Source organism: Anguilla rostrata, chromosome 5 (genome assembly GCF_018555375.3).
Source record: "Anguilla rostrata isolate EN2019 chromosome 5, ASM1855537v3, whole genome shotgun sequence".
Classification (NCBI taxonomy): Eukaryota; Metazoa; Chordata; class Actinopteri; order Anguilliformes; family Anguillidae; genus Anguilla; species Anguilla rostrata.
The window spans coordinates 25,322,411-25,338,852 of record NC_057937.1 but is presented as its reverse complement, the minus strand read 5'-3'; the positions used below and the strand labels follow the sequence as shown (position 1 = coordinate 25,338,852).

At 38.0% G+C, this 16,442-nt stretch overlaps 1 protein-coding gene across 1 annotated transcript in view; it reads left to right on the top strand.

Moving 5' to 3' along the window:
- Window positions 1-13,219, top strand: part of gtf2h1 (general transcription factor IIH, polypeptide 1) — a 284,403-nt gene extending 271,184 nt beyond the window's left edge. Inside the window, exon 14 of the mRNA XM_064335675.1 lies at window positions 13,090-13,219. Coding sequence (XP_064191745.1) covers window positions 13,090-13,149 — 60 coding nt within the window. The 3' untranslated portion in view covers window positions 13,150-13,219. The remainder of the gene's footprint in view (window positions 1-13,089) is intronic.
- The last annotated feature ends 3,223 nt before the right edge of the window (window positions 13,220-16,442 follow it).

Here is a 16,442-nt window from a genome sequence, read left to right as displayed (position 1 = left end):
ATGGACAAACATAGCCAAATGATCTACATCCCCTTCCTTTAGCTCACACCTCCTATATAAAACAAAATAGCACTGGGTAAATATCAACATTACGGAACATTTTTCTTACCATGTTGTTTTACGATTTTCGGTAAACAACCCAATAATGATATTCTTGGTTAAACTTAAGATTATCCAACAGAAAATTAAGGTGGATGAACAAATCACTTTAACGGGTAGACCTATTCATAAGGCAGAATTCATCATGGTCAATTTCCACAGACGCGCTTTTGCCTTTCATCTACGATCATTTTTGCATTGCAGAGAAAAGTTCGCGGGAATCAGTGCAGTGCAGTGATATGCTGCTACAGTTATATTGTGTGACAGAAACAAATTAACATTAGACCTTTGTTTCAATAAGAACAAAATAATTCACCCATATGTAGCCTATATCCTTTTCCCTGGGCTTCCACGAAGTCCCAGACTATGGCTTATATGTCCCGATTGATGCTTTTTTTTATTTTATCCTTTGTAGCCTATATGTATGTATTTATTGAAACTATCACAACGTCTCGTCTTAACGGACTCTTCTGCAATATTAGATTGATGTAAAATGATTATGACAACACTTGTTATATTAAAACGTCATTCACAAGCCTTTACAAGTGAGACAATCGATTCGCTTGGCATCGATTGATAAACTTTTCAGCACCACAGTGAAGGCCAGCTCCAACTTACGATGTACCTTTGAGGTGTCCCTTAACAGTTGCCTTAAGGTATAGTCCAGGAAACACTCGTAAAAAAGCGGTTTCCCTTAAGAAGGTATACCTTAAGAACCTTCGTAAAACGTTAAGGTACATCGAAACTCGGAAACGCAGCCCAGAGCAGTTAGGGGTTAGGTGTCTTGCTCAGGGGACACTTCGACACGCCTGAACCGGCAACCCTCCGACTGACAGACAGCTGCTCTTACCTCATGAGCTAAGTCGCCCCTAGTAGAGCTTTTGTTATTAAATAACACAATGAGCTAACATAGCCTATATTTATATGAACTAGTAGTGCAAAGCGGAAACCATTTTATCATTATGTCTCCAGACGTTAACAAAACAATAGTCTATTATGGCCTGCAGAATAGAGCTGCAATATAATAGTAGCCTAGGTCTAATTCTTATTTTTACGTAGGCTATAGCCCACAACGGTTTTTGAAGTAGCAAAGTTTCAAAACAAATGTTTTGGGATGCTTTTTACGTTGGTAAGCTTTTGTCTAATATTTAGCTAGCCTACAGCCGTAATAAACACGCCTGAGCAGAACTAGCGATCTTATTAATCAGTAGATCTAATAAACATCACAAATTCGTTTGTTCTATAAAGGTTATGATTGCCTGCAGTGCTTGTGCAATGTGAAACATTTTATTCAATCTTTAGGCCTACCAGTAAATCAAGCAATATGCGAGAATATGTAAGTAAGTAATTTAAAGCTGTGGTTTGTACGTTAGTTTAAAGAAAAGAAGTCCATGCAAGTATGCAAAGTCTTAACAAGCCGTTTTATTTTTATTTTTTTACTCCTGCTATGGACCTCTTTTTAAGCTGATTCTTGAATAAAATAAAGTTGAGTTGATAGGGCGCCGATTTTAAATGTATAAAAATCAAGCAAGTAAGCTTGCTATGATACAACGTAAATGGTTATAAAAACAATGAGGTTTAAAACCAAGGATTTGCAAGAGTTTAAAAAAAGGAAAAGCTATAAAGTTTTGTGAAGTTTTAAGTTTTAAAGTGTTAAGAGTTTTTTTTAAGAAAGCTAAAGTAGAATAAGTACACACGTTAGTCATTTTCCTGTGACAAGGTTATGATTGCCTAAACAGACATCAGACTATTTGTTAAACAAAGCTACTCTATGTTTATATATCAATCCCTATCTAAATAAATGATTCTTATTATCATAAGTCATCGAAATAATAGGTCAAGCCATTAACAAAGCAACGTTGAAGGTCAACGCAATCTTTGATGGTGCAAGTTTACAGACAAAAAATGAATAAATAAATAAAAGAAGGTTTTTATAATATTACTGACATTTTTAATCCTTTAAAAGATCTTTAAGTGAAAATTGCATGTCAGGTGCCATATAGGCATGTTTGATATTTATAGACAGCAAAATTTTTGAATGGTTTTAAAATTGTATTGAAAAATTACACAGATTACTGTAAATTGTGCATTGAAACATATTTTTTAGCTATCGCAACGCATTGACCACGTCATCATGTAGGAACAACTGGATGTTTATGGTTGGTTAGCCTTGGTGAATAACACATTTTGAAATACATGTAACCTGTAGAAACTATAGGCTGGTTATAACAATTACTAAGGTTGACTATGCCACTCTCATAACGGTGAGAGACACATAAAAAGGGGTTGCCAAGGTAAAGACTAGAGCCCAACAACCTAAATGCCCGCTACAGGGCATTCAAATGAATGAATGGAATCAGGCAGAGGCTGAGATATAAAAAATAATCACAATTTATTTATATCCAATTCTTCTTGGTAAAAAAAACAAAAAAAAACAAAAAAAAACAATTGCGCAACCATATTAAAGCGGTAAAGGGTTAAGTAATTCACGGGTAAATGATGCCCACTGTTTATCCAAATGTGTTATAACAAAACAATAAGCCAAAGTTTTAAACATGTACATAAATATTACAGTCAGTCCATGATCTTGCTGCACATGTCACTACCAAAAAGGGGGAAAGGGGTAATAAATCAAACCAGAGATACGGCTATGCCAGCCACCCCATATCTATAAAACACCACAAGGTAATTCACTACACACTGTGAGTTTATCACACAATCCAATAGCCTACTTAGAGTGAGAGTTATAATGAACCCAGGCCACAGCAATAACACACAAAGGTAAGTCTACCTCTAGAATAGAGAAATGGGTGGAGGCAATTATCCACAGCACTCAGGTGTATAAGACAACAATAGGTGGTTCACTACACACTGAGTTCATACAACACTCCAATACTTAGGGTGGGGGGGTTATTATAAATGCTGGCAATAGCAACACACAGGTAAGTTAGCCATAGGGGAAGAACCCAGCATTAAGTATAGACTAACTGCTGTTTAATATGACTAGGATGATGCTATGAAGCCTCAGCGCAACAAACAACCAAGACAAATCAAACCACTGAAATCACACCAATGAAAACAGATAAACTTTAACTCATGAAATCAAAGAAAACTCAAACTAATGAAAGCAAAGAAACCTAGGAATAGGAAAAACAGTGTTTGTCATAACCGCAATGGTATTACAGCTGTGGTGGCTGCAACCTAGCATAGAATCAGAAGCTTAGTTTCCCTTTTATAGGTCCATCATTAAAACATACATCCATTATTAGGGGTCCAAGCAGTGAAGCTGGTGGAACCCTATTGTTTTTGTTAGGATTACTATTAGGGGTCCAAGCAGCGAAGCTGGTGGAACCCTATTGTATCTGTTAGGATTATTATTAGGGGTCCAAGCAGCGAAGCTGGTGGAACCCTATTGTATCTGTTCGGATTATTATTAGGGGTCCAAGCAGCGAAGCTGGTGGAACCCTATTGTATCTGTTCGTATTATTATTAGGGGTCCAAGCAGCGAAGCTGGTGGAACCCTATTGTATCTGTTAGGATTATTAGGGGTCCAAGCAGAGAAGCTGGTGGAACCCTATTGTTTTTGTTAGGATTATTATTATTATTATTAGGGGTCCAAGCAGCGAAGCTGGTGGATCCCTATTGGATCTGTTAGGATTAGTAGGGGTCCAAGCAGCGAAGCTGGTGGAACCCTATTGTATCTGTTAGGATTATTATTATTAGGGGTACAAGCAGCGAAGCTGGTAGAACCCTATTGTATCTCTTAGGATTATTAGGGGTCCAAGCAGCGAAGTTGGTGGAACCCTATTGTATTTGTTAGGATTATTAGGGGTCCAAGCAGCGAAGCTGGTGGAACCCTATTGTATCTGTTAAGATTATTAGGGGTCCAAGCAGCGAAGCTGGTGGAACCCTATTGTATCTGTTAGGATTATTATTATTATTAGGGGTCCAAGCAGCGAAGCTGGTGGAACCCTATTGTATCTGTTTGGATTATTATTATTAGGGGTCCAAGCAGCGAAGCTGGTGGAACCCTATTGTATCTGTTAGGATTATTAGGGGTCCAAGCAGCGAAGCTGGTGGAACCCTATTGTATTTGTTAGGATTATTATTAGGGGTCCAAGCAGCGAAGCTGGTGGAACCCTATTGTATCTGTTAGGATTATTATTATTATTAGGGGTCCAAGCAGCGAAGCTGGTTGAACCCTATTGTATCTGTTCCAATTATTATTATTAGGGGTCCAAGCAGCGAAGCTGGTGGAACCCTATTGTATTTGTTAGGATTATTAGGGGTCCAAGCAGCGAAGCTGGTGGAACCCTATTGTTTTTGTTAGGATTATTAGGGGTCCAAGCAGCGAAGCTGGTGGAACCCTATTGTATTTGTTACGATTATTATTAGGGGTCCAAGCAGCGAAGCTGGTGGAACCCTATTGTATCTGTTAGGATTATTAGGGGTCCAAGCAGCGAAGCTGGTGGAACCCTATTGTATCTGTTAGGATTATTATTAGGGGTCCAAGCAGCGAAGCTGGTGGAACCCTATTGTTTTTGTTAGGATTATTAGGGGTCCAAGCAGCGAAGCTGGTGGAACCCTATTGTATTTGTTAGGATTATTATTATTATTCTTATTTTTTTCCGCCAAAAGTGTCTGAGGCTCAGCAACCATAAGTCCTAGAGCAACCAAATTTGGCAGGTGGGTTTCTATGGGTCCCCACTACTTAGGCACTAAAAATCACCTATGTTGGCCAGATGGTGGCGCTATAACAAAGGGTTTTGCGTAAAAGGCCATAAATCCCACACCATACATTAGATCAACTCAAAACTTCATCGACCTATGCATCTGAACGTGCTCTACAACTTTGCCATTGGCACCACCTATGACCGCCATATTGTTTGCCTGCCATTTTGACTTGTTCGTTGGGGTGTGGAAGCTTTCTCCGCTAAAATGTCTGAGGCTCAGCAACCGTAAGTTGTACACCAACCAAATTTGGTGGGTGGGTTCCTATGGGCCCCCACTACTCAGGCACTAAAAATCATCTATGTCGGCCAGATGGTGGCGCTATAACAAAAGGGTCATGTTTAAAAGGTCCTAACTCCCTCACCGTATGTCAGATCAACACAGAACTTCATCGACCGATGCATCTGAATGTGCTCTACAACTTTGCTTTTGGGACCACCTATGTCTGCCATATGGTTTGCCTGCCATTTGGACTTCTTTATTAGGTGGGGTGCGGAAGAGCTGTGGCTCCAAATCTAAGCGTTACGACATCTAGTAAACTTCTTTACGGCAAGCGACATCCATGGCAACGCAAGTAATCCGACACCGTAGGGTCTAGTTTTTATCAGTGAGGGGAGGGTCTGAACGTCGGGGAAGCATTGGAAGACAGTGCCACCCAGAGTGCATGCTAGGCTATTAAAGGTTTGTTAGTAAAAGCTTCTTTAGAGGATGTATAATTACTTTTCTTGAGCATGGATCCATTTGAAGACAGTATCGGGTGAATTCGTTTAGTCTTTGAATCTGTCATTATGCTGAGAAATATCTAAACCATTTTATCGATAGGTTCTGAGTTTCTGTGCAAACGCGCGAAAACACGCTGGTATAAAGAAACAATGATGGCAATACATGTATAGTCCGCTTCGTTCCGTTGCTACCATAACATAAACTATCTTGTGTCTACAGCTGCAGTTTCTCGCTGCAATTTCTAATATTGAATATAAACAAAAGACGCAATTTATGCTGTAAATCGTATTCTCAATTTAATCTCTAAATTGACTGTAAGCTTAGGGTTGTAACTAGGTAGTTGTTTCGTAGGTGACTTAGTCTTAACTCGTCTTAACTATTGCTTGTATTTTTTTGCATAGACTGCGTTGTTGCTGATCTTGTTTGTGTTAGTGTTAATCAGTTTAACCTACTGGGTCCAAGTTGAACTATACGGTTGTTCCCTGCACGTAGAACGGTAGGATACTGCCCTCTAGGTTTTTCGACACACTTGTTCCTGGTTATGGTTATACATTTTGTTGTACGTCGCTCTGGATCAGAGCGTCTGCCAAATGCCTGTAATGTAATGTAATGCAATATTCCGTAGCAACAAGATAAACCCCACATTAGCCCTAAAATATGCCAATACAGCAGTGAAAACGCTGCTCACTGAATAACGAAATAAACAAGACAATTTGTTTTTAAATTATACCATGTCATTCTACAGTCAATATCTGGGACTAAACATTTAATAAATATACAATCTTACCATCGGTTTTACGCGTAGAGATGTCCCTTTTGCGAATAAGTGGTCATATATTGTCTTGCACAATCCGTTATATGCGCATCTGTGACGCCTGGGTCGGCTATCTTCAATAATAGCTGTGCGTAATACCACACCTGTTGCTTACGGCGTTGTCGCCCTTTTTAGTGCAATTTGGCTTGATTGACAACTCATTTATTCCGTAGGTGAGAGTATAAGCTTTCTAACGATGTATAACATGTCTAATTTGGCTTTTGGAATAGCGTTTTATAGGTCAGCGTAACCGAAAATTTTCTCATCTGCCAATGTCTACATCAATAAAACGGTAGGCTGCTCTGCGGCCAGCAGGCAGGTCGCGAGTTGATATTACGTCTTTTTTTTCGTTTTTTCTCAATGTCGTCTTTATTATTTGAAATGCGTATTTATGTGTTATTATTCTATCTGTCTCTGTGGCGCTCTGAAATGTGCATTCTCTGCTAAGCTGAGCAATGGATTGGAATATGTGTCTGAAGCAGTGTTGCACGGTATACCAAAACTTCAGCTCTTTCTCGGTACTTAAAAAAAAAAAGAAAAAAAAAGAAACGGTTCGGTATGACATAATATTACAATAACGTATATAGGAGACAGACAGCAGCAATTATAATTCAGAAGATTTATTAAACATTATAAGAGATAATATTTGGCATGAATAAAATTGATCATTTCAATCAACTGATAAACTTTACTTTTGACAGCACATATCTTAACGTGCTAGTAACAAGGGAATGATTCTAAAAGAGTCATTCAAAAGAATAATTTAAACCTGAAACATTTACATAAATTACATGATATCTTAAGTGCCATGTAACATGCTATGGAACTAGGCGTGTACATGTTTTGAGAAACTGACTCTAATGGTGCAATTGTTCAGCCCACTCAGCAGCTCCGAGATTATATTAGAGTGCCAGATTGGATAAATTTTAAAAGCAGTAGCAGTACTTCTGCACTCAACACCTGACCATTTTCTAGAAGGATGCAAAAAACCTGCATTCTATTTAGGTCAATTTAGGAGTGGCTGGAAAATTCTTCCATGACTTCTTTGCTAAAAAAAGATGATCAAGCATGCTCCTGGAAAATGGTGACTTTATAATTAATTAAATAAATGTTTTTGGGGTACATTAGCAGACTTATTTCTGGTTTAAATATTACTGCACATTGTAAACAAGTAAAATCTGTGAATTTCAGTAAAAAAAAGTAAAATAGAATGAACTATACTAAGCTATTATATCAAGGGTTAACACAGTTAATGCTATATTATTTGATGTGAATTTATAAATATAATACTAAATATAATTTCATATTGATAATTAATCACAGTCTAATGAATTGCAAACTAGAAAGGAATTAATCTGTATGAATTGGAACCACAGAAACAATCCTCCTAACTTTTGACATTATACCTTGAGAGTAAGCCAAGGTAAAAAATGACTGTTGCTCCCACAAGAAGGCCTGTTTGAGGTTCAAGGCCTGCTTAGCAGTTAAGCAACTTCAATTACAACACATCAGCTATAACAAAGTTCTACTGCTGGCTCCGTAAGTAGCCCACTCACCAGGGAATAAGGTTTTTGGACACAAAAGCAAAATATATGACTGTTGGCTCCATCAGTAGGCCCGCTGAGCAGTTAAGTGTTTTCACCAGCTGGCTCACAGCTTTCAAGAAATAGCTGTATTTACTAGGGGTGTAAGAAAATATCGATACACTTGAGTATCGTGATATTATGTTTTGCAATATTGTATCGATTCTCAAAAACACTGTATCGATTTTGAATGAATAGTTTACATGCAAATATTTGTGGCAGACAGTGGTTCATTTTGTGTTCTGTGTAAACCCCCGACCGCTAGATAGCAGTGTTGTGATCTATCTTCAGCCATCTGACTCTGCCACTCCAACGTAACAACATAAACTGAGACAGGGGTCTCAGCAACTGCGCCTAGCAACCAAGCTTGAGCTAGCGTCAGTCAGAGCCTGAGGTAAAGAGAAATTCTGCTAGCGTGTCGTGATTATACGTCTTAAAATCTTTACTTTTGTAAATTTATGGGGAACTATAAGTTTAACAATACGTGGTTGGAGAAAAGCTTGTTTAGTGTTTGGTTGAAACCAGTGGAGGGGAACGTTTTTGAAGCCCGCTGCACCTTATGAAATAAAAGCTAAACTAGGAACATTGGGGATAAAGGCTTTAGAATTGCACGATCAGTCAGAAAAACACAAGACCCAAGTGAAAAACTAACAACAAACGCCTGCCATCTCTTCCGTGTTCGCCCCTGCTTCGGAAGCATCAAGTGTGCCCAATGTAGCGTTGTCATAACATTTTTCCGACCTTGAAGAATGCCTTACTTGTTTACATTTTGAACAGATGTGGCTCCTGGATAAATCTTCTATCGTTTTCGTCACAGCACTTTCGACACAAGCAATATCGGAAAAAATTTATTCTTACTGTGAAAAGTGCCTGACCCGCACCCGTAGAAATGTATTAACACGGCTACACAATTACATAGAGAAATACTATTTTAGGAAAAAAGCGCTATATTCTGTAATTGAATTTAGATCAAACCTGCCATGCACAAAAATATAAAAACGCTCGTCAATCTGTGTATAATGTCATCGTAGCGCAGAGTCTTTAAAATCACCCCCTTAATAAAATAAAATACTGTAGGCTACTCGTTCACTTTAAATATAGGTCAGCTAGTCTGATTTTGATAACTTTGTGATTTAACTGGTTCACGTTGTAGTTGATAAAACTCAGAATTAACTTAAACATCAACTGAGCACTAGTGTCTTACTACTAGTTAAGCATTTTAGTATAAATTCTGCAGCCTGCTTGAGAATACTTAGTGTACTAAATGTTGCAAAGAAGTATAATCTTGAGTATATTTTCCTGATGTGTAGGCCTATACTTGTTCAAAAGTGAACAAAGTAGGCTTTCTTATTTTAAGAAAGAATGCTATATTAGTGTGCTTATAAAACTTTATGGGGTCCAACTTTTCAAAGTTTATTTATTCAAGTAGTAGGATGATAGGACAACGCCTTATTCGGTGAGAATTCTTTTAAGAGCTCCAATCCTGTAGAAAAATTCCACAATGCATTATGCTACATCCTCAGCGTGATTAGACTTTAGTGGATATGCATCGACCCACATCGTTTTGTGGGTTTTCTTCTTTCATAGTAATTTTCCGTCATACTTTTTTGCCAGTATGTCTGTGAAATGGGTATTAAATTCTATTCAAAGCGGTCTTATAAAGGTCTTAAAAAGTCTTACATTTAACTTGTTGAAATCTGCAGGAACCCTGCTGAGACAGGAAGTAGCGTAAGGGCGCACCGCTAACGTTAGCATTGGAAAAAAATCACAATATATCACCTTGCTTACAGTATCGCAATATATCGCAATATACTGCATTGTAACCCCTGTATCGTGACATGTATCGTATTGCCAGATTCTTGCCAATACACAGCCCTAGTATTTACTAACCACCTGAATCTTTTTTTTAGAGTGTGGGAGCCATAAATTAATAGCAAAACAAAGATTCAATGTACTGTTTTAATAGACTGTGACTATTATTTATTTTTAGAAATGATGAACCATCTAAACATAACCACATGAACACAGGGTTATTTTACGCATCAAAACCCAGCTGATTTGATAAAATGTAGATATCTAATTTGGATATCAGCACGTGATTGGACAAGATTCTGCCACAGCATGACAAAATAAAGCACCCATGCATCTGTCAAATCACAGAAAGTCTCACATAGAAAAGAAAAAATTTATCTCAATGGGTTAGTAGACTACTGTATGCATTAGAATGCACCTAAAATGATGGAAACCGATGGTTACTCACGTAACCCAAGGTTCTCTGATGGAGGGAGAACTGGCAGAACACCAGATTGTGCATGGCAAAGTGGCGTATCGAATGATATCCTCAACGTTCAGTAGCCTATGTGGACCAGAGGTCGGGATCCCATTCGGTCTTCTACCGGCTTGATAACAGAATTAACAGTGTAAGACCAGCAAGCAATAAACAATAAAATTAGTAATGTTTTCCCCTCTTGTATAGGCTACCAAACCAAGACACACATCAAGACAACCTACCACAAAATATAATAATAATAATAATAGGCGCAGGCGGGGATTCCGGGGTTTAAGCCAACATGGACCATTAGAAGGTGAAAGCTGCGAAGTGCAATAAGAACTAGTCAGAATAAGAGTAATTGTAATAGTCAAGTCAATTTATACATAAAAGGAATTTGACTTGACACAATACATTCATTCTCAATGAATGAATGAAAAGGTTTAATTGCACAACAAACTAACAGTAGCATAGGACCATTATCATCGTGTCATAAAAGAACTATAAAAAAACAGTCATATCATACAAGAACTAAATAAAAAATAAATGACGGTTTGATTGTATCTGCATGAAAACTATTTAATGATAGGTATTGGGTTTGGGAAAAGGGAGCCTTCAACACACTTATAATTAATGGCTATATTTCTGTTTGTAATTGTTATTTATTTTACTGGTACACTTGAGGTGCCACATAATAGATGGATAGATGGATATCTGTAGCAAGTTTCGTGTAAATCGGACTCACGACGTAGGAGTTATGACCTTCAACCTTTGCCCGTAGACTGGTGGTGCCCCCTATTGGGTGATTTCAAAATAGTTTTACACACGTGGTTCAACAGTGTTATGATATGTTACTATAATAAAGGCATGCGCACATCCAAAAATTTAGTGCAGGTGCCTGGTAAAAGAATACTGCAAAATAAGAGAATAATACCAAGTGATTTATTCAACTACAATCCATGAGCAGTGACAACGTTTCAACCATTTCGGTCTTCGTCAGGTAAAGGTGGTCACGTGAGTACACCTGTATAAGTAGACAATAGTGTCACGTCAGCAACGGCTTCTTAATTAATTTAAGATTACATAACAATACACGTTGGTCACCGGACGGTCATCATGCAGGTAGTCCTGGGAATACACACAGGTGATTATATATCTGGAATAAAAAAAACATACGAAAAGTTAAGACTGTCAAATTTTAGTGACATTACATTTTTTCTGTAGGAAGCTCCACATTCATTAAATGTTTTTTTCAAATATACCTGTTACATAATAGCTAAAGATATATTATCAGATGTACATACACTTATGATCATGGAGTTTCATAGATACAGTAAAAAGAATAACATATGCTCAGATTAAGACCACACATGACGGCAAGGACATAAGGCAAGCGGTACAAAGGCTGAAAGAAATGGTCTTATATCAAACTCATCGTAAAGACCTTTTGGGGATAATGTGTTTAATCTATAAATCCAATAGCATTCTCTCTGCAAAAGTAATGTCTCCTCCCCTACGGGATAGTGTAGTCCAGTAGCTGTCCATTTTATGCTGGCGAATCACAATGTCTCATCTCTCCAATACATAGGTATAGAAAAAGTGAGAATGCCACGTAGGGGAGGAGACATTAATAGATTGCTTTTGCAGAGAGAATGCTATTGGATTTATAGATTAAACACACTATCCCCATAAAAATTGAACTGTTTGACTATAATGATTACATTACAGGCTTTTAGCAGACACTCTTATCCAGAGCGACTTACACAACTTTTTACATAGCATTTACATTGCATCCATTTATTCAGCTGGATATATACTGAAGCAATGCAAGTGAAGTACCTTGCTCAAGGGTACAATGGCAGTGTCCTAGTGAGGACTTGAACCTGCAACCTTTAGGTGACAAGACCAACTCCTTACCCATTATACTACACTGCCGCCCAACGGTGATCAGCGCTATGTATGGAGGACAAGCACGAAACCGTCCAGACCAGAGACTGTAAAAAATATGGACAAAGCTACTGTGATGTCACCTATTGACTCTCCGTGGGTCTGTAAAACACGTTTTGAAGCTCAATGGCGGGCGCGGCCATGTTGTCGATTTGGAGCCAAAACCATAGAGTTACGCGGTTCTGTGATTTTACAATGTGATTGACAGTCCGGTGCGGAAAAGCCCATCAACCTGAACGAATGATTGCGGAACGAACTTGAGGCTAGCTGACTGTCTGCCGTTATGTTTTAAAATATATTATCAAATGTTTACGGAGTTTAATTTCCATCCGTGACTGTACTGTGTCATGTTATCACGTTATATGTATGACATTAATAATAAAATTATGTTCAGTTATCTTCAATTTATGTTTCTCAGCAAAACGAATATGCTTAGCTAGCATAGCTTGCCAGTGAGCTAGGTAAGCTATCCGTGGTTAGCTCACACATTGGCAATATGAACCACAGGGGAAGAACATCGACTACACTGATGGTCAATCAATCAATCAAAGATGTGTAGGCTACTGGTGATTTTTGACTAGGCTAATTTTCATATAACTGTCTGGTAGACCTGCTGTTAACCGAGCAAGTTATCACCGTAGGTTTTTGCCACAGTCAGTTAATGAGCCAGTAACTGCTACTCCATCGCTGTTGTGGTGTTCACTTGCTGGGTGACGCTAGCTGACCGATCGTTCGCAAGTCACTTTTAAACGAATAAAAATTAACACTGTCAGCGGTGATTAACAAACCTACCAAGTAGCTAATAACTGATCTGCAGGCGTGTAAATATAACAACGCACTTTGTAGAGCAAGTTCTCCACCTGGTGCATGAAGACAAAAATAATGTAGGCTACATTGAATTTCTAATGATTTTTTTCTTGTAGATCATCAAAACCAATGGAGAAAAGCCAATATACGGAAGGAGCCCCCAGGACCGATTCTGAGACCCACTGGCTTAAATGCTCTTGTCGGTCTCTTAAATGCTAAAAACACGTTCCTTTCTAAATGCCAGTCTTACAATGATGGTTAATTTCGTTCAATTCTGTGTGTGTGTGATTTTGTGTGTTGTATGTTATCCAGCAAATAAACCTTAAGACTCTTAATTCGCTTTGTGAAACTGAAAATTTTGCAGTGTTTCCAAAATTGGGATTATAGTAGCTTTGTCACATCCGTGAAGCATGGCCCAGGTAGACATTTACGGAATGTACACGACAGACAAGCCGTCAAACACGTTTGACAGATTGAATATTTTCCGGTTAGGGTTAGCTAGCTAGTCAAATGGCTTGGTAGCCGAAGTTGCGAACTGTTTTAGCATAGGCTACTGGACTACCAAATATAGCAAATAAGCGTTCTGACCAACTCCTCCGTGATGTCAGCCACGCTATGTTGTTATATAAAAAAGGGGAAGGAAAACAAATCCAAGGCACTACGTACTGTTTGCTATTATTGGTGTGTCTGTTATGGGAGGCCCAACAGGGACTAACGAATAGTGTGTTTCAGGGCCAGCACAAACCTTTATTGGGCTCTAAGCAGAATTTGATTTGGGGGCCCCCCACCGCCTCGGCGCCGCAATACTATTGACTATTGTCAATGCTTGATCATTTGCACACCTACTGTAAATCTAACACACCCATTATCAATTTTATTAGTTGTAGCTAGTGTTGCTTACATCATACATATAGTATGAGTACATAGTTGATGGAATAGAATGAGTTTATTTTACCAACATAAATTGTTATACTCAGCAGCAAGCAATTTGTACACATAAAACAACAACTCTTAATCTATAACTAGCTAATCAAGGCATAATGATATTGGAATATAAAAGCAAAGACCCCACAATGGTAATGTAATAATGTTAGGCTGTTATCAGTACCAAGTTTATGGCACAGAAGCTGATTTTCATTACAGAAATATATACCCAGCAACAAGTTATTTTTACACAGAAGAAAAAACCTTTAATCTATAACTAGCTAATTAAGCCAGATTGATAGTGGAATATTTTACCAATAATCACAAAATGCTAGTGTTAAATAATGTTATGCTGTTATCAGCATCAAGCTCAGTATAAAAACACAAAAACGTTAGCTTGCTTTTATTTCAAACCAACTATGAATAGCTAGCTATCTACCAGTTAAAATCAAAATTTCTAGAGTTGTAATCTAACACATTAGCTAGATTCCCCCTGTTAAAATCGGAATTTCTCTAGCTAGCTAGTTAGATATGCTACCTAGGCTATGTTGTTAACTAACTAGCTAGCTAACATTAGCTTCTGTTTTCTTCTTTCTTTTCTCTGCTCCAGGAGGATAGCCTATGTCCTTTTTTGCGACATTACTTTTTTTGCTGCTTTTTCCATCGACGCAGAGGAGAGGACAGTAACCTAACGTTAGTCTGACTGAGTGTGACATAACATTTCAAGCTCTCTTGTGAGACATTTCAAGCACTCTTGGGGGCCCTCTGGTGGCCACGAAGGCCCTAAGCAGGCGCTTAGTTCGCCTATGCATCGGGCCAGCCCTGGTGTGATTTTAGGTTTGGCTGAGAAAACAACGTTGGATGCCTTGTATGAGCGTTGCCGGTGCAACTGATAGAATGTGCAGTTTCACTGTAGCCCATTACTCCCGATTTCTCTGGAAAGGCAGATCGTGGAGACATTTTAATAGTTCAGGATCTAATATCGTCATATCGCCCACCCCTACCTCCAACAAACCTCCAGATGTACCCTCCAAATTGTATGTAAACCAGTTATCTGACATTCTATCTTCAGTTCAAACAAAAGGATATCTCACCTACCTGAACCTAAATTCTTTCTTCCATCACTAATTGCCTACCAATCAGGTCTCTAACCTCAAAACCCTGGATCCCATAACTCGGCTATATAACAAAGCTCATAAAATATTTTCATCTGTTACACCTTGGACGCATCACTGCTTAGTATTGCAGAATTCAAAATCCTCAGTTTTTTCCCCAAATGTTGTATTAATAACTTTGTGATTTAATTCCGAACTCCGTAACCAATATACATGCGATTACAAAATTATTTGCATCTCTACTGGCTTTAGAATAGCTTATGAAACTGATAATTACATCATCCAATTTTGTTAAGACACCTCTATCCACACATTAATGGTTGTAGTTAACTCAGTGCACATGCCAAATCTGGCCAATCCTTGCCCATTTAGGGGGTACCCTATTTAAAGCTTTATACCTCCATAGGTGAACACCACAGATACATTTGTACCATTTACAATACTAACTTAGATAAATTTATATCCATAATTTTGGAAGAAATAAAGTGCCACAAATGCAATTGTCAAGGCAAAGAATTTTAAATGAATTTGCTCTTTTTTAGTTTGAAATGAAATACTGAGATTGCATATATACAGCAGGTAAACCTCTACATGTCCTGGATTAAAAACTCCTTGACCACAAGTTCCTAAAATCTAAGGGTGGATATGTAGAACTACTAAAGATCTATGAAGCAAAAACTAAGCATTGTACCCAGTTCACAGTGTGAAATATCCTCATTATAAAATACCGCTAACCTATTTAAAGACACTCAATTTAAAAAATAACGTATATAACCAAAATATTTGGAGCAGTAATACTTACATAGCGATGATGACATCTTATCTGTGTTCAGTAGATAGAGACAAAGACAGTAAATCAATGATACAGTTCTCTCCGTTTCTGTCTTACTCCAGAAAACAATGTCAGCTAGGTCTATCAGCAAACATATGGCTTAGCTATGCTCAGACATCCTCAATAAAAATAGTGTTTTCCAAGAAATTACAAAAAATCGTTGATAATGTTTCATCAGGTGCAGTGTCTTTTACTGCTAGCCTACCACAGCCTGAATGCTTAAGTGAATGCGATGATGAGAAAACTTTCAGATCCGTTGAGCTATAAAACGATATTCCAAAAGCAAAATTAGACATGTTATACATCGTTAGAAAGCTTATACTGTCACCTACTGAATAAATGAATGATCAATTAAGCCAGTACTAAAAGGGTAAACAAAGGGTAAACATTTTGGAAGGTACCCAATCGTCACAAATGTGTGTATATTTCGCAAACGGATTGTCCAAGACAATATATGACCGACAGACTCAAAAGGGACATCTCTATGCGTTAAACCAATGGTAAGGCTGTATATTTATTCAATATTTAGTCCCAGATATTGACTGTAGAATGACATGGTATAATTTTGAAAACTTTGTCTTGTTTATTTTGTTATTCA